The sequence below is a fragment of the Ambystoma mexicanum genome, chromosome 3p (genome assembly GCF_040938575.1).
Source record: "Ambystoma mexicanum isolate Mex_15411 chromosome 3p, UKY_AmexF1_1, whole genome shotgun sequence".
Classification (NCBI taxonomy): domain Eukaryota; kingdom Metazoa; phylum Chordata; class Amphibia; order Caudata; family Ambystomatidae; genus Ambystoma; species Ambystoma mexicanum.
Genome location: NC_090925.1, coordinates 1,221,198,463 through 1,221,222,634, shown reverse-complemented (window position 1 = coordinate 1,221,222,634; position 24,172 = coordinate 1,221,198,463). Strand labels below are relative to the sequence as shown.

Below are 24,172 nucleotides of genomic sequence, written 5' to 3'. Positions count from 1 at the left end.
TTTTAAATTTTTAAAAAAAATCGAATTTATCATTCTTAATATGTAAAATACAAGTAGTATGCAAAGTTTATTATTCTATAATTATTTATTATTCCAGCTAAGAAACAGGTTCAAAAGGAAGATTCCCGAAGGAACGGAAGTAGCCAATGTACTTGTTGGTGAAGTGGACTTTTTGGACAAGCCGTTTATTGTTTTTATCAGGTTACGGGATGCAGCAGTGCTCGGTGCATTGACAGAAGTCGCCCTACCAAGCAGGTAACATGCCAAAATGAGCTGCTTTGTGTGGTAACAATTATGTTTATTAACAGTGGGCGCCTCCACATGATTTTTCAGTGGTCACATTTGCTGTGCATTTCCTGTACTGCTTATATTTGGCACAAGCGGAGCCGGTATCTATACAGACCATATTGATTATTGTGTTGTGCCTTATGGTCGCCTACAGACCTCATTAATTGTTATGTTGTGCCTCATGGTCACCCTTTGACCACATTGAATTGATCATTGTTGTGCTTCTGTTCTCTAACAGACCGCATCTGCTACCTTGTGTACTAGCGACGCCACCCACATCATGTATTGGTACCTATCGACTCTCATCCACCTACTGCATACCTACAGTAGACACTGGTCTAGTCAACCCAACCCACACTTTAATCAAGACACATCCACTAGTTCATCGTTGCCCAGCACCATGACACCCGCAAATCCATACCTGGATGATCCTGCACTCTGGTTACGCCACTTTGCTACTAGACCAACACCTAACCAACCTTGCTCCATTGCCACCAGAAACACTAGACTGAATTCTAGAACTAGACTACCTACTTATCCATGCTCTCACCACCCCAGCCTTTCGAATAGAAATGCTAGATTGAATTCTAGAACTGGCCCACCCACTTCCCCTTACTCTCACCACCCTAGCATCTTATCCAGAAACTCTAGACTAAGATCCCGTAGCATGAAACACTTGCATACTGACCATAACCTTGGCAATTCCTCCATTGACTCAGACAATCTAGCTCACAGCCTTCGGCATAGTCGAACGATACCATCTGAAAAATCTCCCAAAAAAGACATATTAATTAAAGCAGCTTTGGTGAATGCTAGGGCTCTTCCTGCCCATGCTCTCGACATCGCTGACTTTATAACTTATGAAAATCTTGATCTCCTTGCAGTCACAGAAACTTGGCTCAATGCTGCATCCGGCCCATCTCTGGCCCTCGCCATACCTAAGGATTATGCTATCATTAGATCTGATAGAAACACCACTCAAACGAAGGGAGGCGGACTCGCCCTCATATTCAGAAATACCTTCGACATTAAAGTCATCCAAGACGCCCAAATCCCTTCTGCTGAATCCCTATCAATTAAACTACCTCTTTCACCCAACCACACGGCAACTGTGCACCTTATTTACCGCCCCCCAGGACCCATCTCCTCTTTTATAGAGGACATTGCATCACTTATAACCATAAATATCAAACCTAATTCCCAAACCATCTTACTTGGGGACTTTAATCTAGGTTTCAACGACCCTAAGGACTCTAACGCCCATGACCTAGCCAACACCTTATCTGAACTGGGCCACAATCACATTATCCATGAACCTACTCATATCAAAGGCAGAACACTAGACTGGCTCTCCCACCTCAACTGCCCCATTGACCTCCTATCCAATGACCCTTGCATCTGGTCGGATCATCATAAATTAACCTTTACTATCAAAGCCATCACCCCTCCCGGTGCCCAACATCGCCCCTGCCACTTGCACGAGAAACAAGAAAGATATCACTCCGGACAATGTCATACCTATACTACTCCCTATCTTGAATAATATTGACTCAGATGCTGACCCCACAGTCTTAGTGGATACCTACAACCAGGCTATTCTCAAAGCACTGAACACCATCGCCCCTCTAAAATTGCGGAAACCTAAACCACAACGACACCTTAACACCTGGTTCACGCCACAGTTAAGAGAATTACGCAAAACTAAAAGAACCGCTGAGGCTCATTGGAAGAAACACCCCACAACATCTAATAAAACTGAGCTAACCCTAGCCTCCTCTAGCTACAAAGAAGCCATACTTCTTGCCAAAAAAGATACCTATAATAAAAGGATTACACAAGCGGTTTCCAACACAAAGGAACTCTTTAAGATTCTGAAAGAACTAGAATCCCCCATCGCCCCCACAGACAAATGTGTTACTGACACACTATGGTGTAGCAATATTCAGAAAGCATTATTAGATAAAATAGCTCGCCTTCAAACCAAAATCAACGCTAAAACATCCTTACTACTAGCTGACCCGGACTATAAACAACTACCGAACAAACCATCTACCTTCAAATCTGTAACGCTCACCTGACTCCCACGGGGGCGCTGGCCTGGTTCGCGCTGCTGTGACCTCGTCTAAGGTGATGCGCAGGGTTCGGAAGACGGACTGGACCGGGCCCCAGATCTGGCTTGTCTGACTCGCAGAAGTATCCTTCTGTAGGTGAGAATAGGGGGTTAACTGTCTGCGGGGTAATGGAATCGGCCTCCCACTTACCCCTCTCACCCTCCTCAAAACCCTTCTGTGCTTCCCCGTAGCGTCTCACCTTAGGGTCTGGAAGGACGAGCTCTCCATCCTGCTTCTGATGCAGGGGCGTGTTGGTATCCAGTTACGTCACTGGATTTTCGGATGGGTGAGAACCAAACTTGCTTGGCTTCCAGGTAAGTTTTTCTATAAGTGGTTCCCCTTGTGTCCATGCATTAATGTTCTAATGCTAGTGTCTTTTTCCCCATAGGGGCCGGGGTACGGAATGCCGGGGAACAGGCACCGACCCGAGGTGAGCAGTGAAATCCTTGTGGAAATCAGGTAAGTCTTTAAGGAGTGTTTTGGTAATGTCTTTTCATTCACTCATTAACGCTGATGTCTTTTTCCCCTTAGGGGCCGGGGTCTGAAAATGCCTGGATGCAGCGCGGACCCGAAATGAAAAGGGAATGACCCAACAGGTAAGTCTTGACATGGAGTTTTAGCTTCCCTTTTCCCTTCTTTCTCTCACCTTTGTTCTTGTCTTTTTCTCCCTAGGCGCGGGGGCGCGACTGCGAATCCGGATGGTCGCTGCTGAACATGGAGGCGTCCTGTAAAGGTGAGCAGAATGCGGCGCTGCAGCGATCGATGCGATGTGCTTTTAAAAAGAAATGTCTTCCTTTTCAGGATTGTCGGCGAAATGTCTCTGGGATGCAGATTTAGCAGGTGAGGCCTTTTCCTTCTTCTGTTCTCTTGTTCCCTTCCTTTGCAGGTGATTCAGGATGCTGGCAGGTGTGGCAGAAGTCAAGATGCAGGAGCAGACACGGTGAGCGTCCAGCTGCTAGATGCAGAACAACGCGAAGCACGTGTGGCTGATCGGGTGTGGTTTAAATAGCCTTGGAAGAAGTTCCTAGAATGTGTCCTTCCTCCAATCAGGTATGTATCCTTCCCCGACCACGCCCGTGTGGTAAATAATTCCCACAGGTAAAGTAGTTCCTTTCAGGCCTCAAGGAGGCCGGGGTTTTGCAGCATGGTCTGCATCAGGTAAGTGCACCCAAACACTTTCATAATGAGCCTGGCGCCTATGGCGCCAGGACTGACGTTTTCTATGAGCCTGGCGCCATAGGCCATAGGCGCCAGGACGCTGTCCAAAGGGCCCCTATAAGGGGTTGCTGGGACCTTCCCCGGGGACTTGATGTCCGCTTTCGGGGACGCAGGGCCTGAGCCGGCTCCCCGGGAGCGGGCATCGTGACAGCACTCCCCCCCAAGGCCCCTCCCAAGGTTGTTCCCTCCGGGGGTTTTGGTTTGTTTGGGAAGAGTCAGTGGAATTTCCTGACTAATCGAGGTGCATGCACATGGCCACTGGGTTCCCACGACCTCTCCTGAGGTCCGTACCCCTTCCAATCAATTAGGTAGAAAAGCTTTGACCTAAACATTTTTGAATCTAAAATGTTCTTCACTTCGAATTCGGGTTCCCCATCTATTTGAATAGGTTCTGGAGGTTTGAGTAGTCGGGTTCCGGGGACCACTGGTTTTAGAAGTGACACATGAAAAACAGGGTGAATTCGCATATTAGCTGGTAAATCAAGTTTAACCGCTACTGGGTTAATTATTGCCGTAATAGAATAAGGTCCTAGATATTTTGGGTTAAAAGTTCGAGGCCCTTTGAGCGGTAAATGTCTGGTAGCTAACCACACTTGATCCCCAATCTGATACGGAGGTGCTTCACTCCGATGTAGGTCAGCATTCTCCTTGTATTTTCTCTTGGCTTGTTGTAAATGCGTGGTTGTCTCTTTGAAGGCTCGGGTAATGGTAGAATGCAGATGTTCTACTGCGGGCACTCCGAGGTTCTGAAGTGAGTCGAGGTTTGAAGTTCGAGGGTGATGTCCAAACAAGGTATAAAAAGGACTATGGCCAGTTCCAGAGTGTACCGAATTAATATATGCGTATTCGGCTATCCAAAGAATGTCTTTCCAGTTGCTTTCAGATTGCTGTAACATACACCGTAAGTACTGCTCAAGGGTCTGATTTGTCCTCTCGGTCTGACCATCGGTCTGAGGGTGGTGACTGGTCGATAATCTTACGTCGATTTGTGCCATTTGACAACATTTGCGCCAGAAGTGGGAAATGAATTGGCTTCCCCGGTCAGAGATTAGTATAGATGGGAATCCATGTAGCCGAACAATATTTTCGAGGAATTCTTTGGCTAGGACAGAAGCTGAAGGTAAACCTTTCAAAGGAATGAAGTGGGCCATTTTGGAAAACAAATCCACAATTACCAGAATGGTATTGTATCCCGAACAAGGAGGCAAGTCCGTAATAAAATCCATTGATAGGGTGTGCCAGGGTGCTGGCGGTATGTCTAGAGGTTGAAGGAGACCGGCTGGTCTTTTCTTTTGACCTTTATTTTGGGCGCAAACACCACAGGACATCACAAAAGATTTAACATCTTTTCGCCAAGAGGGCCACCAGAATTGTCGTTTCACCTTTTCCATTGTCTTGGCAATACCGGGGTGTCCCTCTATTAATGTATCATGATAACCTGAAATAACTAGTTTGTGTAAATCCTTGTGCGGCAGGAATAAGCGTCCTTGGTAATAAGGTAAACCATTATCTATGGTAAAGTCTGATCCCTTTTGTATCCAATCCTGTAGGACTGTAGGGTCCAGGAGTTGTTTCACTCTGACTTGAATGTCTTCAAGCGTCTGTAACGAAGTCATGCATAGAATTCTCTGTTCGGGAATTATTGGTACTGGTTCTGAGTTTGTATCAGATTCTCCCATTCCAATTCGGGATAAGGCGTCTGCTTTGCCGTTCTTGCAGCCAGGTCGATAGGTAATCACGAAATCAAATTCAGCGAAAAACAAAGCCCATCGGAGCTGCCGTGATGACTGAGCCTTGGCGGTTTTCAAATACTGTAAATTCAGGTGATCAGTGATCACCGTGATGGTATGTCGAGCGCCAAGCAGGTAATGCCGCCAGGCTTTAAAAGCGGACTTTATGGCTAACAGTTCTTTGTCAGTGATTGCGTAATTAATCTCTGGTGCCGAGAATTTTCTGGACCAAAATGCTACGGGATGCAGTTGGTTGGTTTCAGGATCTCTTTGAGACAGAACTGCTCCCATGGCTAGGCTGGATGCGTCAGTTTCGACGACATACGGGAGATCTGGACGTGGGTGTTTCAATATAGGTGCGGAGGTAAACTTAGCTTTTAAATCCTGGAAGGCCTGCTCGGCTTCTTCAGACCATTCAAAACGTTTATTTTTCCTCAAGAGTGCAGTAATGGGTTGTACTATGCGTGAAAATTCCGGGATAAACCTGCGATAGAAATTGGCAAAGCCGAGCATGCTTTGAACCCCTTTTACAGAGCTAGGTGATGGCCATTTGAGGATGGCATCCACTTTTCTTGAGTCCATTCGGACTCCTTTGGGTGTCAGGATGAAACCGAGAAACTCAACTTCTGTGGTATGGAAAACACATTTCTCCAGTTTAGCAAATAGTTTGTGTTGGCGCAGTTTTTCCAGAACTGCCCTAACGTGTTTTCTGTGATCAGATTCCGAAGAGGAGTACACTAGAATGTCATCGATATAGACGACAACACAAACATCGATGAGTTCCCGAAGGACATCATTCATGAAGAATTGGAAGGCAGCAGGCGCATTGCACAACCCGAAAGGCATTACCTGGTATTCGAATAATCCATATCTTGTACGGAAGGCTGTTTTCCATTCGTCGCCTTCTTTTACTCGCACCAGATGATATGCCCCCCGGAGATCTAACTTGGTGTATATGCAAGCGTCCTTCACCTGGTCAAGGAGTTCAGGAATCAGAGGCAGAGGATAACGGTTTTTAACCGTTATCTGGTTCAATGCGCGGTAATCGATACAAGTTCTAAGGTCGCCTTCTTTTTTAGGCACGAAGAACAAAGCCGAGGATGCCAGGGACTTTGACGGGCGAATAAAACCATTGGCGAGGTATTGATCCAAATATTGTCTCAAATGCAGGTTCTCAGGTTCGGTAAGGGCATAAATCCTGCTACAAGGGGGTTGTGCACCGGGCACCAGATCGATTTGGCAATCCTACGATCGGTGAGGAGGTAACGTGTTGGCCTGTTCCTTTTGGAAGACGTCCTGAAAGTCCTGGTATTCCGGAGGTAATTGCATGGAGGCAGAGGTTACAGATGCCAGATTAATCTTCAGGTTTTCTGGGTAGCATGTTTGTGCACAATCCGGGAAGGTTATTCTCTTAGCTCGCCAATCAATTCGAGGATTATGTGTCTCTAACCAAGGAATTCCAAGAATAACCTGAAACTGTGGAGCCTTGATTACATCAAACACAACTGCCTCCCGATGGCCGTCAGGACCAATAAGAGTCACCCCAGTAGTGGAATGTGTTACCGGTCCAGAGGCAATTTCAGTTCCATCGACTGTGGTGATGACATCTTTGCTGGTTTTAGGATGGAGAGGGAGGTTAATCCTAGAGGCCAATTCACGATCCACATAGTTTCCAATAGCCCCACTAACGATGTATGCCTTTATTGCATGCAACCGCTTAGGCTTTTCTGGATCTATGAGAACCATTGGCACAATGAAATGCGAGGTCTGAGAGTTAGTTTTCAAGCTCGGCAAGCGGACCCCTACGCTTGTCGGGCTGAGTCGTTTCCCGAAACAGAGTCTTCATGGTTTTTATCAGCGGCTCCTACCGCTTTTCGGGGCGGTTTTGCCGGGCAATCTCGTAGAAAGTGTCCAGAGTTCCCACAATAAACACATAATTTTAACTGCCGCCTCCTTTCACGTTTCTTTTGAGTTAAGGGTTCTTTAACCCCTCCAATTTGCATAGGCTCAGAGACATCAACTCCCTTGGGGTTAGCGTGGGTCTTGACCAACACCCGGGTCTCAAACCTGGACCGATCTGTTTTTCTGTTTTGAAGTCTGTGATCCAATTGGACCACTAAGTCTATATATTCTGTGCATTCTTGGGGCGGATTTACAACTTGGGCCAAGACATCTTTCAGTTCTCCGCGTAGACCTCGATAAAATAACGTGACTCTTTTATCCTCTGGCCATCCCGTTTCCACAATTAGTCTATTAAAGGTTGCAATATAGGATAGGAGGTCCTGATTGCCCTGTCGCAGGGATAGAAGTTCGTCATCCAGATCCTGCCCCTGAGAGTGTCGAGCAAATAACCTTTCCATGCTTGCTTGAAATCCTTGAAAATCACGGAGAATCGGGTCATCTTGAGAAACCAGTGGAACTGACCAATCGGCAGCGCAGCCGCTGAGATATGACAATACAAAGGCTACTTTGGTCTGATCATTAGGGAAGGCCCCAGGTCTGCATAGGAAGTGCAAACGACACTGATTCATGAATACGGCGAATCGTTTGGGGTCCCCAGCAAAGCGTTCAGGTGGGGCCAGCGGCATGTTTCCAGGTAGATTAATCTGCACAGGGTTACTGGGAACCACAGGAGCGGGGTTCCCCCCGGAACAGGGTAGAGGAGTTTGTCCAGCTTGACCTTGCAAAAGCTGTCTGGCCAGGTCATCAGTTCTTTCCTTTGATATTATTAATTCCCTCTTGAGGGCATTAGTCTCTTGACGAGCGGCATGTACTTCGGCCCATAATTCCCCCAGTAATTGGGCCAACTGATCAGTCTCAGAAGTTTCCATAGCGCCTGGGTGGGAATTTGTAGGAAGGCTTCGCGTTCTGTAACGCTCACCTGACTCCCACGGGGGCGCTGGCCTGGTTCGCGCTGCTGTGACCTCGTCTAAGGTGATGCGCAGGGTTCGGAAGACGGACTGGACCGGGCCCCAGATCTGGCTTGTCTGACTCGCAGAAGTATCCTTCTGTAGGTGAGAATAGGGGGTTAACTGTCTGCGGGGTAATGCAATCGGCCTCCCACTTACCCCTCTCACCCTCCTCAAAACCCTTCTGTGCTTCCCCGTAGCGTCTCACCTTAGGGTCTGGAAGGACGAGCTCTCCATCCTGCTTCTGATGCAGGGGCGTGTTGGTATCCAGTTACGTCACTGGATTTTCGGATGGGTGAGAACCAAACTTGCTTGGCTTCCAGGTAAGTTTTTCTATAAGTGGTTACCCTTGTGTCCATGCATTAATGTTCTAATGCTAGTGTCTTTTTCCCCATAGGGGCCGGGGTACGGAATGCCGGGGAACAGGCACCGACCCGAGGTGAGCAGTGAAATCCTTGTGGAAATCAGGTAAGTCTTTAAGGAGTGTTTTGGTAATGTCTTTTCATTCACTCATTAACGCTGATGTCTTTTTCCCCTTAGGGGCCGGGGTCCGAAAATGCCTGGATGCGGCGCGGACCCGAAATGAAAAGGGAATGACCCAACAGGTAAGTCTTGACATGGAGTTTTAGCTTCCCTTTTCCCTTCTTTCTCTCACCTTTGTTCTTGTCTTTTTCTCCCTAGGCGCGGGGGCGCGACTGCGAATCCGGATGGTCGCTGCTGAACATGGAGGCACCCTGTAAAGGTGAGTAGAATGCGGCGCTGCAGCGATCGATGCGATGTGCTTTTAAAAATAAATGTCTTCCTTTTCAGGATTGTCGGCGAAATGTCTCTGGGATGCAGATTTAGCAGGTGAGGCCTTTTCCTTCTTCTGTTCTCTTGTTCCCTTCCTTTGCAGGTGATTCAGGATGCTGGCAGGTGTGGCAGAAGTCAAGATGCAGGAGCAGACACGGTGAGCGTCCAGCTGCTAGATGCAGAACAACGCGAAGCACGTGTGGCTGATCGGGTGTGGTTTAAATAGCCTTGGAAGAAGTTCCTAGAATGTGTCCTTCCTCCAATCAGGTATGTATCCTTCCCCGACCACGCCCGGGTGGTAAATGAGTCCCACAGGTAAAGTAGTTCCTTTCAGGCCTCAAGGAGGCCGGGGTTTTGCAGCATGGTCTGCATCAGGTAAGTGCACCCAAACACTTTCATAATGAGCCTGGCGCCTATGGCGCCAGGACTGACGTTTCCTATGAGCCTGGCGCCATAGGCGCCAGGACGCTGTCCAAAGGGCCCCTATAAGGGGTTGCTGGGACCTTCCCCGGGGACTTGATGTCCGCTTTCGGGGACGCAGGGCCTGAGCCGGCTCCCCGGGAGCGGGCATCGTGACAAAATCAACCTGCAAACCTTTTAGCTTTTCACCCCTCTCAATCTGGGAAGTAGAAAACATCATCAGGAAACTTAAACCCTCAAACTGCCAAGGTGATGCCTGCCCTGCCCCGATCATCAAAGCGGCAGCTCACGACCTGGCACCATTCATTACCAACTTCATCAACGCCTCCTTCAAATCTGGAATAGTACCTGACAATCTTAAAGGCGCCTGGGTCATTCCACTTATCAAAAAACCTACTCTTGACCCAACCAACCCGTCTAACTATAGGCCGATAACTACTGTACCGTTCTTATTGAAAATACTAGACAGAGCAGCCTTTTTACAAATACAGGCCTACTTAGAATCAAACAACCTCCTAGACCAAGACACGGTACGGAAACTGCATTAATAGAACTTACTACCCAGATCCAAATCCTGAAAGACAATGGCAAACTCGCACTCCTCTTACTGCTTGACCTGTCAGCTGCTTTCGATCTGGTCAATCACCAAACACTCTGTCACCACTTGAAATCTGCAGCACACTTTTCAGACGCAGACACGGCTTGGATTAGTTTCTTCCTGACAAACAGAACCATGAGGGTCTTCTCCCCAACGGATTCTGCCGAACCTTCACCTGTACCCTGTGGAGTCCCGCAAGGCTCTTGCGTGTCCCCGACACTTTATAACGTATTCACAAAACCCCTGTTCGATATCCTTGATTATCTGGGTGTCACGTATACCAATTACGCTGATGACACCCAGATACTCATTCCCATCACGGGTGATTACGAAACTGACAGCACCACCCTTAATGAAATCTACTCTGTAATACAAGCATGGATGGCACACCATGGACTGTGTCTCAATGACGAAAAAACCGAGTTGATCATCCTGGGCACTCATGCTAAACTCAAAAATCTTAACCCTTCATTCAAAGCCTTTACCATTGATGGCAATCTTATCCCAGTGTCAAATAACACTAAAACCCTTGGTATCTACATCGATGCCACCTTATCCTTCTCCAAACAAACCAATGCAGTATCATCATCAGCTGCATACACCTGCAAGTTGATCACTGCATGTAGACCGTTCATCTCCACACCCAACTGCATTACTCTTGCCCGAGCATTCGTCCTATCCAAAATAGACTACTGTAACGCTCTTTACTTGGGCACTAGTCACAAAAATATCAACAAATTGCAAGTTGTCCAAAACAATGCCATCAGGGCTGCCCTCAACATTCCCAAAAAGGCACATATATCTGAGACCAGACGTAAACTACGCTGGCTCCCTGTCGAACACAGAATATCCCTTAAACCGCTGGCCCTTATTCACAAAGCCAGGGCCAACCTTGCGCCAGCATACCTTACGAACCAACTTACACCCCACACCTCCTTAAGACCACTCAGAGCGGCACAAACTAACACCATGACCATACCAAGATTCAAACTTCATAACTCGGGTGGAGCTAGCTTCCCTGTACAAGCTTCCAAATTATGGAACACTATCCCTGCATCCTTACGAGCAGAATCCTCATTCAACCTGTTTAAACACAACACTAAGTCCTGGCTTCATAATTTAGACTCTATTATAGCCTAACCTCCTGACTTTCGCTGACACACCTTGTAATTTAATGTATATTTACGCACTTGCAATACTATGTTTGCACCTATCTGTAACTGTAACGTAACCTTTGTTGACTGTTTAATTGTAACTGTAACCAGTTCTAATTTACGCGCCCGTATGCCCCCGGGCCTGGCTGCGCTTTATAAATAAATAAATACAAATACAAATACAAATACGCAATAGTTTCCACAGCACAGCTCTAAATCGTTATTGCTAATCTATCAGCTGATTGCTTGAATGACGCATCATCGTTGTCTACATATTCTGTTTGCCAAATAAAAAAAGACAAATCAAATCCTCCATAAATTAATCGAAAAGCATGTAATACAACAGAACCTCTTGAAGATAACTTGAATTTTAGGAGGATGTTATAGACGTAAGTAAAGATACATGCAGACTGAATGACTGACTGTGAGCGTGAAGACGCAAAGGCCAAGTCAGCCATTACAAGAAGCACTGGGCCTTTGAACATTAGCGTTAGCCTTCAGGGTCGCCAGCAGGCCACGGATGGAACGGCCAATCAGACTGCTGAAGAGGGCAGCTGCCACAGATGATGCCCCCTCAGCTGTTGGTAGTAATTTGTCTAGGCATCGCAGCACCCACCACTGGTCATCCCCATTGAAATGCATTCAGTTTTATAGTGCTCACATAGTGACCACTACAGAGTACTTTGTACACATGGTGCCGTACATGGACGAGACACATATATGAAGAGCCCACATTTACGCGTCAGAGTAGTAAGAGTACTAGGGGGGAGATGGGGGTGTCACAGGGATCCCAACGGGTGGTCTGGTTTAGGTCACAAGGTAGGGAAACTAGAGGTCGTGGTGTTCATGGCCAGTAAGGAGGAGAAAGGAGAAGGACGGTCACTGTGCAATGTCTATGGTCAATGTTTGGTTGCTATGGCTTTTCCCATTGCTCACATTCAATCAAACACTTTCTGAAGGAGTTCTGTTTTTTCATCTTCCTGAAGGGAAGCAATGAGACATTTGGTTTGGTTTGGTTTCTAAGAGATGAGTCAAGGGCGTTAAACAGGCATGATCCCAGAACTCCTTACCCAATGTTTTCCAAGTATGAACATCTGTTGATGGTTGGTCTGGGACTTGTTCAAGCAAAGGGACTTGGCACCAGGGTTCCCGGTTGTTGAGTTGATTCTAATTCGAAAATTCTGCACTTATTTGGGAAGAATGTCACACTTGAAAACATCATCAAAAGTCCCTGAAAGGGAGACCCCACTCAAATGTTAAATGACGAGTTCCTTTGTTGTTGTGATGGTGCCTACAGAATGGATTAAACCATCAGTTAATAAAACCTGCATTGAGCTTTGAGAACGGATACTTAGCTGTGATTTCTTTCCAATAAAGCGACATAGTAGCTTTCTTATACTGGTACAAAATGCCACATAGGGTATTTTCCTGTAAGAAAAACCATGAATATGTTAAACAAATGAACTTCTATCCCAAATAATGTTCATATTTTACAATCAACAAAGGTAAGATCATTAAGGACCAGATAACCAGGACAAAACTGACATTAAAATCCACACACAAGGATGGCGTCCTAGTGATTATGAATACTGTAGCCGGCGATAATATAATGAATGCAAATGTTTCAAACCAAATCAAATCACATTTTCTTTCTGAAAAAACATGTATCAGTGAAAGTGCATGATCTATAAGTCCTGCACACATTAAAAGTGATCATGACGATTCTTTCCATATAACTGTGGTGAAGCACCCAGCCTTGTTCTGCTGGCTTCTAGTGGGGTGGCAGAGAGGACTGGGGTCCTCCCCAAGCTAGTGGATGATGTCCACATGGGCGATATAAGGAGCGCCTACTGGTCGACCTCACTTTGCCTCCTGCATTCGTCCGTGGACATCACAGCACACATAAAAGTGCTACTGGCCCTTTAAGGGCCTGGTCACAAGACTCATGGTCGCTCCTGGGGCATTTCACCCTTTGCCAATGCAGATTCAACAAAGTACAAGTCCTGACATCCAAAAAGACTACCCTGAACACTCTGAAACACTGCAACCTCTTATTGCAGCCCAAGCCAGCCAACACAGACAGCAGATGGCGGACAGGCTTCCGTGGTTGATGCTGCCCAGATCACAAAGTGGACCACATGCTGCAGCTAAGTGAGGAAAGCAAGGATTGCTAACCAATCACACTGACCCAGTGCTAGGAATACACATGTGCAAACACTCAAACCGAGTCTGACCACGAGGTAGGAGCCTCTCAGGTATGAAAGGGGCTTTCTATGAAGGAGAGGGGTGGGCAGTGCTTTAAGTGGGGTAAGAAATTGAGGGGGGGGCCCTCGTTTGGGGGCGTGGCCTAAAAGTGCACAAATCATAGTAATGTGCACAAACAAATATATAAATGTATTTGAGCATTTATATATTTGTTTGCGTACTACTATGGTTTGTGATTTTTCAAGCATTCTTTTATATACATAGCAATGTAACATTTGTCTATGTTTATAAAAGACGGCTTGAAACGTAGGCATCTTTTATAAAGCGTTGAGGACGGACAAAACCCAAGGTGGCTTTGTCCGTCGACAAAGCGTTATAAAAGATGCCTTGAATTGTGTACGATTCAAGCAGTCTGTTATAAACATAGAAATATTTCTACGTGTATAAAAGATGGCTTAAACGTACACAGTTGAAGGCATCTTTTATAAAGCCTTGCCAAAGGAGAAAGGCTCCTCGGGCTCAGTGATCTCAGAGATCACAGACGCCGAGCCGTCTTTCACCCTCTGCGAACCCGCGGGCTCCGTGATCTAATCTGCAGATTAGATCACGGAGCCCGCAGGTTCGCTGAGGGTCAGTGACCTGGCGAGGGAAAACTAAGGAACTCTAGTCTAGCTTCCTCTGATGGCTCCTCAGATGAGGGGTCATCAGAGAAAGTTACAGTGACTGACGGAAGTGCCATCCAGTCACAGCAGCGCTGTGCCTGGCTGGCACTTCTGTCAGCTTGCCTGACGTTAAAGTGGCGGGCGCATCTCCCGTCGCGGCTGCTGCCACGGCGGGATAATGCGTCCTGCCATGGCGTTGTGGGGCCGTGCGGGCCCCGGCAGGGCCCAGGCTCAGCCCTGGCTCAGCCCTGCTTTTTGGAGACTGCCGGGGTCCGGCCCGGCAGGCCCCGGCCCACTTAAAGCACTGGGGGTGGGCGTTCAGAGAAGGTTGTGGCAAGAGTTTGGAGCGGGTTGGCAATCTGGGAAGGAAGTTGAGGAAGGAATTGAGTGATACACAAGAAGGAGTTAAGCAGGGTGGAGAAGAGGGGTAGAAGAGATATCAGGAAGTGGTAGGAATGAGGAATCAGGATGTGGTTGGGAAGACATATCAGGAGATGGTTGAAAAGGGACATCGGGAGGTGGCTGCAGAGAGATGTCTGGAGGTGCTTTAGAAGAGGCTCAGGAGGTGGTTAGAGAAATATATAAGGAGGCGTTTGGAGAGAAACACCAGAAAGTGGTTGAGAAAGACATTAAGAGTTTGATGGGAAGAGACATCAATAGGTGGTTGACGAAAGATGACAAGGATGTTGAGAGCCAGGGGAGAACTTGGAAAGAAACATAAGAAATTGGTTGAGAAAGACATCAAGAGTTGGATGGGAACAGACATCAATAGGTGGTTGACGAAAGATGACAAGGGTGTTGAGAGCCAGGGGAGAACCCGTAAGGTTAGCAAGGAAAGAGCTAGTGAAAGCAGGAAGTAAGGCAAGGGCGCACATCACCCAAAGGAGAGATTAAGTTGGAGACCCCCTATCCATAATGGGTAGACACTCAGTGGGAGGAGGAATAGGCATGTTGCGTGGCATGACACTCACAGAACATTCACACACAGATCCACCCAACATTCTCCTGAGCTGCATTCATGCACCAACATTCTACAGAAAGCATCCAGGCCAGTGGCAAGACAATACAACATTACAACACCTCCCTTCACGAAATAGCATTTCCGATGTACCCCTGCTCTGTCATCGCTGGTGCAAGAATGAAGTCCTGGCGAGGCTGTTGCTCTCATTATAGAAAAGCACCTTGCGTTGTTGTAGCAACGTTCTCACCGTGCTGAGGGGCTGCCGGATTGGTTGCCCAGCAACGCGTAAACATAAAAGAATCCCGCTCCTTGTGTCTCCTGTGTGAGACAGAGAAAACAACATTGCACAGCAACGTGTAAACCTAAGAGCGTACAGCCACCCCATGCTCCGTAGGGATTTTTACTGGCCACATAACGAAATAAATAGTATAATTAAAGTGTGAAGAAGTGGAAAGTACAGTGACAAATACAGAACATTACTACTGGGATAATTCAGCAGCATTACTGATAAATTGTTCACAACCTCAAGAACAAAGTGAACTTGGAATATTTAAGTTCCCCTCAAAAAATAAATTTTAAAATATATATAGTTTTACATAAACTTTTTTTGTTTGGCCATGAGTTCTAGTACCTTTACAGAACTCTCCCTCATGCGTACTGTCATTATGTGCCCTCATACCTCGTTAAAGGCCCTTGCTGTGCCCAGGCCTTTAACTCAGTCTTCAGGGCCCATAACTCCCGGTACGGCCCTCGTGCAAGGTCTACAAAGCTATTATAGAGTGTGAAAACACTGGGCAAGAAAGTATTATAACTCAAGTCAACTGAAGAGAATGGAAGCAAAACAACCGAAATATCTGCAATTTCCACCAGCAGAAAAACAACTGGCGCAGCCAAAGTAAGATCTGGAAAATCAAGCTGATAAACATATACTGGTAAAGACTGCAATGCCTGTGCAAAAAAGATGCGTTAGATGTGACTCTGTACGTCATTTCGCAAACAGTGGCACCGTCCCTGTTCTAGAAGCCAAATGCGCCAGGTGCAAGAAGAAGGGGCATTTGGCAAAATGTTTCAGGTCGAATACGATCAATATTATAGATGAAATGTACGAATATGCCAAAGAAGCAGTATTTGCAGGAGAAGAGAAGGAAGAACTGGATTGTCTCAGGGACATTGTAAAGATCAATGGACATCTTGGTGAGATGATGACTGACACAAGCACAAAATACAAACTGCTACCAAAAACATTGTTTGGTCGATTATTTACAATTTATTGCTGTGGACATTAGGCCAGTGGCTTACGTGGAAGCAAAAATAAGTATGTTAGGGTGGTTTATGGGGAATTTTAAGTTAAAGGGAAGGATGGTGTAAGGCTGCAGAAGGGGGAGACTGACAAACAGGAGACATGTTTCTGGCTACAGACTTTCATTGATGTTAAAGCAAAAGAGAAAACCCTATCTGACCCTAATTCTAAGAGGGGTTTCCCTGTCTCAAATCATACTAAGGAATGCATCAGGATGTCAGTCTAAAGCAAAACTTTCAATCTCCTGTGTCCAAAAACCTATTTCCAACCCTTATGCTATATTCAACTAAAGAAAAGGTGCTGTCTTCTTGATATAGAAGGAAACGCTTCCTTCTTCAGGGTGATGTTTCAAAGTTCACTTCTGGGTGATTCAAAATAAAATGTTCTTCTTAAGGGATAGAAATCAAAATTCTCAAAAAAGGTCCTTGAATTGAGGTTACAATAAGACACAGAGAACAAAAGAGTCTTGTATATTTACAATGTCAAGAGAAGGACCTCCTCTTCTTGATTCCTTTTACAATGTCCACAAATACCACGGGGTATGCCTCCCTTCCCCTGGTCCATGCACATGGAACAAAACGTCTTGTATCTTTGCAATGTTCGCTGTGTTCACCGTCTACCCGGTTTACTGTCCTGCCAGGCACTGTGATGTTTATAAAGGTTTTGTGTGTGGTTTATTATTGTCTGTGGATTCCAATTCCTCGTTGACTTTTCATGGATCTTAACAATTTGAACCCAGTTCACTATCTTGCCAGGTATTCTTGTTATCGGGTCCAAGACCCCCTGTTGTATTGACTTTTCTCACTTGGTTCCCAGACCCCTTTGGCGTTGTACCTGGTTCACTATCCTGCCAGGTCAGGTGTTCTTATTGTTGGGCCCCAGACCCCTGTAGTATTGGTTTTCTTCTTTCGTGTCCCAGACCCCTTTGCTATCTTGCATTCAGGTCCCAGACCCTTTGCTATCTTGCATTCGGGTCCTAGATCCCTTTGGCTTTATACCTGGTTCTCTATTCTGCCAGGTATTCTTGTTATCGGGTCCTAGACCCCTGTAGTATTGATTTTCTTCTCTTGGGTCTTAGACTCCTTTGGCATCTTGCATTCGGGTGCCAGACCCCTTTGGCTTTATACCTGGTTCTCTAGTCTGCCAGGTATTCTTGTTATCGGGTCCCAGACCCGTGTAGTATTTATTTTCTTCTCTTGGGTCCTACACCCCTTTGGCATCTTGCATTCGGGTCCCAGACCACTTTGGCTTTATACCCAGTTCTCTATTCTGCCAGGTATTCTTGTTATCGAGTCCTAGACCCCTTTAGCATCTTGCATTCGGGTCCCAGACCCCTTTGGCTTTATACCCAGTTCTCTATTCTGACAGGTATTCTTGTTATCGGGTCCTAGACCCCTGTAGTATTGATTTTCTTCTCTTGGGTCCCAAACCCCTTTGGCATCTTGCATTCATGTCCCAGACCCCTTTGGCTTTATTCCTGGTTCTCTGTCCTGCCAGGTATTCTTGTTATCAGGTCTCAGACCCCTGTAGTATTGGTTTTCTTCTCTCGTGTCCCAGACCACTTTGGTATCTTGCATTCGGGTCCCAGACCCATTTGGCCTTATACCTGGTTCTCTATTCTGCCAGGTATTCTTGTTATTGGATCCCAGACCCCAGTAGTATTGTTTTTGTTCTCTTTGGTCCCAGACCTCTTTGGTGCTTTGCATTGAGGTCCCAGACCCCTTTGCTTATATACTTGGTACTCTTGATCTGCACAGCCCTGGTCTTCCACGGCACAAGGGACTGCCATGAGGAAGATGGTTCTGGCGGACACTGGTTATTAGATGTGGGTCCCGCCTCGTGTCCCACTGCAGTACAGTCTCTCAGGGTTCCCAGCAAGCCTCTCTGGTTTTCCAACCCTTCTCTGGTTACTCACCGGTCTCTGTCGGCTGCTTCTGGGTCTCTCGCCCCATTCAGAGACCTATTCCTGCACTTGAGATCTGAGGAAGGTCCGCAGTGGCGTCCTGCTTTTCTGCATCACTTTAGTTTCCCACTTTCGAAGACAGACTGTCCCCAGTGAAGCTCTCTGAAGCGTTTCTGCTGGTAGGTAAGTGTCCCATCTGTGGTTGCTTTGCTAGACTCCTGATCGCTGGCTCTGCAGCTCCCGGTTCCTCCAGGGAGGATCTCTCTCTGGGTTTGATTTTCCCTCTTATATTTCACTCGAATCCTGGCCAATAGGAAGTCCACAAAGACTGGACCGATCAGTATGATTCACAGAGGTGCTCTCAATGCTTCCGCACCTCCTCCTCATCTCAGTACTGATGCTATGGGCTCCTATTGAGTCAGATGAACTCTTTTATGTGTCAGTACTGATCTTAAGGACTCCTAGGATCATAAGGAATCCATATAGGTCGTCTTGTCCAATTGTCAACTTGTCTTGTCTGCTTGCACCCTGCCCTGTATCCTTCCCTAGTGTTCTCCCCTTTCCACTCCCTTCCTCTTCTCTCCTCTCCCTACCTATTCTATGGTGCTCTCTGTCTCTCCTATCTTCTCTAACTGCTTCTCTATTGACTATCCTGCTCTCCTCACTAAATCTGTAGGAAGAAGTTTAAAAAGGACATCCTGGTCTCCAACCCAGGCCTTCCTATAGCTGACACCTATACCAGTGCCTCCTCCAAGCAAACCTTCACCGACATCCTCTTTGTCGTTCCCTCACCAGACCTATGGACCCTACATATGGTCTCTGTTCTCTCTCCTTTCTCTTCTTCTCCTATTAATGGTGGCACCCGATGGGAGGCCCTCCTGGCCTCCTTCCACTCCTCTCGGGTCATCATTAATGTTTACTTGAATGGTACCGTCATGGTCCAAGGCCCTAAAAAAACCAACCTCCTCCTCTTTGATAAACGCTTCCCGTGCCTCATCAATTTCCTTTCTTCTCCTGCTGTCCCCTAGCCTCCCTCCACGGCTTCCTTGCCTCGCCCTGCTGCCTCCTCCTTGGCTACCTTGCCCTCTTCTCCATCCTCTTCTGCCCCCGCAGCCCCTCCGGCCTCTTCTACACGTCCGCAGGGCGTAGCTCTGATTTGTACCCCTCCCCAGAAATCTTTCAAGGATGGCAACCTTCTCCATATTGCCACTCTAAACTCTCGCTCAGCTGTCAAACACTCCTCTGACATCTGCTGCATCCTGGAGAAACATGACCTCAATGTCCTGGGTCTCACCGAGACATGGTTCATGGCCAGTTCTGTCATGAGCTTTGACACTCTCCTCCCTGACGGCTACAAGATCCACTCCGCTCCCAGATGCAGCCGTTCCGGAGGGGGTGTAGCCCTGATCTTCCCTTAGTGGATTCCTGCCTCTGTCATTCCTATGGAGGCCTACTCCTCTTTCGAATGCCTTGCTTGCAGGCTCTCTCTCGCTCTCTCTCTCTCTCTCTCTCTCTATCTCCTGGCCACTCCCTCACTGTGGCTACCATCTATCAGCCACCTGATCAGATCTCCTCCTTCCTCTCTGAGTGGGCAGACCTCTCCTCTTCCCTAATGGTCTCCACCACTCTACTCCTCTTTTTTGGAGACTTTAACATCCACCTGGATGCTTCCTGCCCTTTCACTGGTCTCTTTCTTGACCTCTCTCACTCTCTATTCTCCCCTGTGGCCCGACTCACTCTGCAGGGCACACTCTGGATGTTCTGATCCCTTCAGACCTTCCCCTTTTGATCCCTCTCACCACTCCTCTCTCCTGGAGTGATCACTTTCTTCTTTCCTCCCATCTCTCCCTCTCTACCCCTCAGGCCAAGCCTACCCCAACACTGCCACCTACCTTCTCGGTTATCCGACCCATGAAGCGTGTGTCAGTATAGGCTTTTGCTGCACTGTCTCCCCCTCCCCCTTGGCCAATTCACACACTGACACCTTTTCATGCTCCACTCTGCTATTTCTGAGACTCTCGATGTCCTTGCCCCTTTCATGAGGATCCGCTTGAAGCCCAAAGCCAAGTGCAATTCTTGGTGCGACTCAGACCTTGTCACGCCTTAAACGCAAGTGCAGAGTGGCTGAGAGGAATTGGCGTGCTTCCGGTACATCCTCTGACAAGCTGGCCTGCTGCCTACTCCAAAGGCAATACCGGCTCTCTGTTCACACCAAGAAGAGAGCCCACATCCAAGCCCATGCCTCCGCGGCATCTAACAACTCGCCCAAACTCTTTAAAATCTGCAAGGAGCTGGCCATTCCTCCTGCAGTCTCTACCTCTCCTGTCCCCTCCCAGGCCCTCTGCATGGTCCTGGCTTCTCACTTCATCTCTAAAACTCAGGCCATCCTGTCCTCTCTCTCTTCCTCTCCCCCTCCTCCCTCTACTCCATGCTCTTCCTCTGGCCCTTCTGTGGCCACGTCTCCTCCCTCCTTCTCTACCTTTCCCCTGTTCTCCTCAGATGAGGTTTCTAGACAAGTCCGATCTATGAAAGTCTCGTCAAAACAGGTTCACCCCTTGCTCCTCTAAAACCATCAAGGACAACATCGACACCATGGCTCCTGCTCTGGCTGATTTCTGCAACCATTCCTTTGACACTGGAATCCCCCCCACCCCCCGAAGCACTCCCTTGTGCACCCACCTCTTAAAAAACCCTCTGCTGACCCTTCCTGCCCAGCTAACTATCGCCCAATCTCCATCACTCCTTTCCTGGGCAAACTCTGGGAAAAGCTGGCCATCTCCCAGCTTAACCTACACACTGAATCTATTGATTGTCTCCATGACCATCATCTGGCTTCATAGCTGCCAGAAGCATGGAAACTGCTCTCCTGAACATCTGTGAAGACCTGCTCTCCAACCTCGATTCCAACACCTCTTGTATCCTCATCTTACTTGATCTCTCTTCTGCCTTTTTCTCACGGTCAACCATGCCATCCTGCTCAACCGCCTCTGTGATAACCTGGATATCACAATCAGGCCCTGGCTTGGCTGACCTCCTTCCTCTCCGATTGACCCTACCAGGTCCAATTTGGGCCCTTCCTCTCCTCTATCTCTGCCTTTGGTGTTCCCCAGGGGTCTAACCTCTCTCCCTGGCTGTTCAACCAATACCTGTCACTTCTTGCCCACCGCTTTGCCGCTCTTTGCCCTAACTTTCAGTGCTATGCGGATGACACTCAATTCATCTTCAAGCTCCCTCCCGCCACCTCTTCTCCTTCTCTCATCTCTGGCTGTCTGTCCGCCATCCAGGAGTGGTGCACCACCAATGATCTCTGCCTTAATGCCAGTTAGACCGAGATTCTCCTCATCGGTACACCTGCTCCCTCCTTTCCTGTTATTCTCTGGCCGGCCTCTCTTGGCCCTCTTCCTGCTGCCACTTGTGTGGCTAAAAACCTTGGGGCCATCTTCGACTCCACACTTTCCTTCTCTCCTCACATCTCTGACATCTCTAAGAAGTGACACTACCATTTGCACCCCCTCAGAGGTATTCCTTCTTTCCTATCCTTCCCCCAGAAGCTCACTGTTTCCAAAGCTCTGGTTCTCTCTAGGCTGGACTACTGCAACAGTCTCTTTCTAAATCTTTCTGCCTCTACTCTCCGCACTCTGCAACTCATCCAGAACAGGACTGCAAGACTTGTCCTTGGCCTCAAGCCCAGGGATCGTATCTCTCCAGGACTGAAATCTCTGCACTGGCTCCCAGTGGCTGCGAGGATTAAGTTCAAGACCATCTGCTTTGTCCACAAGGCCTCAGACCTCAATACCTTCAACTCTCTCTTGCTATATATCTTCCCTCTTGAGCTCTTCGCTCATCCACCTCCAACTCCCTCAGGGTCAGTCGCTTCTCCAACGAGCGAGTTGGTGGTAGATCTCTTTCTTCTGCTGGGGCCTCCCTCTGCCTCTCTGAAACTTGAGGAGAACCATCTCTGGTACCGGAAGCACCTCAAAACCTTCCTCGTTGCTTCTGTTTTCTCTCCTCCTCTCCCATGCTGATCTCCTGGCTGAATCTGAAACTGCACTGCTTACCTGGCTACCTACCCTCTGATCTTGGGCCCAGGTCCCCTCCCCACCAGTTGCACACCTGCACTGCCCCCCGGCAACCCTTGCACTCAGGGACTGTTCTGTATCCTCATAGTTCTACTAGCACTTGACACACGATGTCTGCACTTACCCTTGCACTTGCCACCAGCTGGCTGCACTTTCATTAATTGTCCTTATTTATCTTACTGTTATCCTATGTACTGCATTGTCCCTTCCCCTTTCCCCGTGCACTTTTCCCCTTCCCCCTCCCCTGCACTTGCACGATCTCAATGTCACCGGGCCTAGTAGGATCACTGTCTCTGTCCTCCCACTGTTTCCCTTCCCTTGCCTCGTCGCGCCTTGAAACATTTGTATATAGGCGTGTTATAAATGTCATATTATATCATATCTAGTGAGTCCGTTGGATTCTTCCTCGCCTCAGTACTGATCTGGAGGGCTCCTACAGAGTCAGTTGGATTCTTCCTTGTCCCAGCACTCTCTACCTTCCTAGTTTTAAGAAATCAAAAAGGAACACTACAGATGGTATTGAAGGTGGTTAGAGAGGAAGGCTGGCTAGGGTTAGGTGGGATATGGGGGTATAATGTTCTCCCTGGATCGTTGTTTCTCCCATAGGGGTCCTCCCTCCCCATGAGATCCACCTACTGAGTACCACCCCAAGGGGACTATCGGGGAGTGGCCTCGCCTCATGAGGAGGGGCTCCCCCAGGGGAGAAGGGACGACATCCGAAGATTGGTCACAATGGCCACAAGAAAACTGTACATTACAGAGAGAGGGTCCATGCCATTGCTGAGCTGGCTCCAACACAAGGAACCGGAGGTCACGCTCAACCCCAATGCATGTTAGGCCATTATGTACTGCAATGACGATAAGATGCAATAATTGTTCAATAAGAAAGCAGGTAGTATAAAGGGATTTGTTCATCAAATCAGAGTAATACAAGGTTCTAAGCCAGTCATACACACATGTCCTGATGGCCATTAGAGAAAAGATAAAGGAAGAGCTGCTCAAACCTGAACAAGATGGAATCATTGAAAGCCTAGAAACGTCAGATTGGGTCTCACCGTTGGTCATATTAGCCAAGCCAAATGGAAGTCTGAGACTGTGCATGGACCTCAGATCCCTTTACAAATGTGTGATACCTGATTGGAATCCTCTGCCTAACATAAGAGAAACCCTGTAAACGTTAGGGGATGCATGTGTTTTTTTAGTCATTAGATCTCACCTCAGCATATAACCAGATAAGCCTCTACCCGTGTTCTAACGAATTGACTGCCTTCATCACACCCGAAGGTCTCTTTCAATTCGTATATGTGCTATTTGGATTAGTATCGGCTACTTCTGTATTTCAAAGAATCATGTATGAAATATTCAGAGATGAACCAGGAGTTATATGCTTTCAGGACATGTGTTAGTGTTTGATTAAGATCAGAAGACACATGATGAGAGGTTGAGCTGGGTGATCAAAGCATTAATAGAGAGGGGTCTCACCTTATGTGAGGAAAGATGTAATTTCAATCAAAAGGAAATGAACCATTTGGGCCATTGTCATGCATGCTGGACGCTACGCTCGTAGAACAGCTAGACCGTTCTATTCCAAATGGAGGTTATTCGATACGTTACCGGGAAAACGACGTTTGCACTTTTCACGTCGCTAACTTCACGTGACTGTTGCTTCGTCACGTGAACTACGGTATTACGTATTTAAGCAGCGTAGAAACTTCACTCGCTGCTTCTGATCGAATCTATTGGCGTTGTGTAGCTGAACCTCTGATCTGCATCCTGGCATATTTCTACAGCTACTTTTGGGCCTTCAATAGCGTGTGTTCCGCCACACGCTGATTCCTGGAG

The 24,172-nt window shown here is 47.5% G+C and overlaps 1 protein-coding gene across 5 annotated transcripts in view; it reads left to right on the top strand.

Moving 5' to 3' along the window:
* Nucleotides 1-24,172, top strand: part of SLC4A9 (solute carrier family 4 member 9) — a 1,170,242-nt gene that overhangs the window by 735,448 nt on the left and 410,622 nt on the right. For all 5 annotated transcript variants that reach the window (XM_069652671.1, XM_069652669.1, XM_069652668.1 and 2 more), the window contains one exon: nucleotides 98-255. In XM_069652671.1, coding sequence (XP_069508772.1) covers nucleotides 98-255 — 158 coding nt within the window. The remainder of the gene's footprint in view (nucleotides 1-97; nucleotides 256-24,172) is intronic.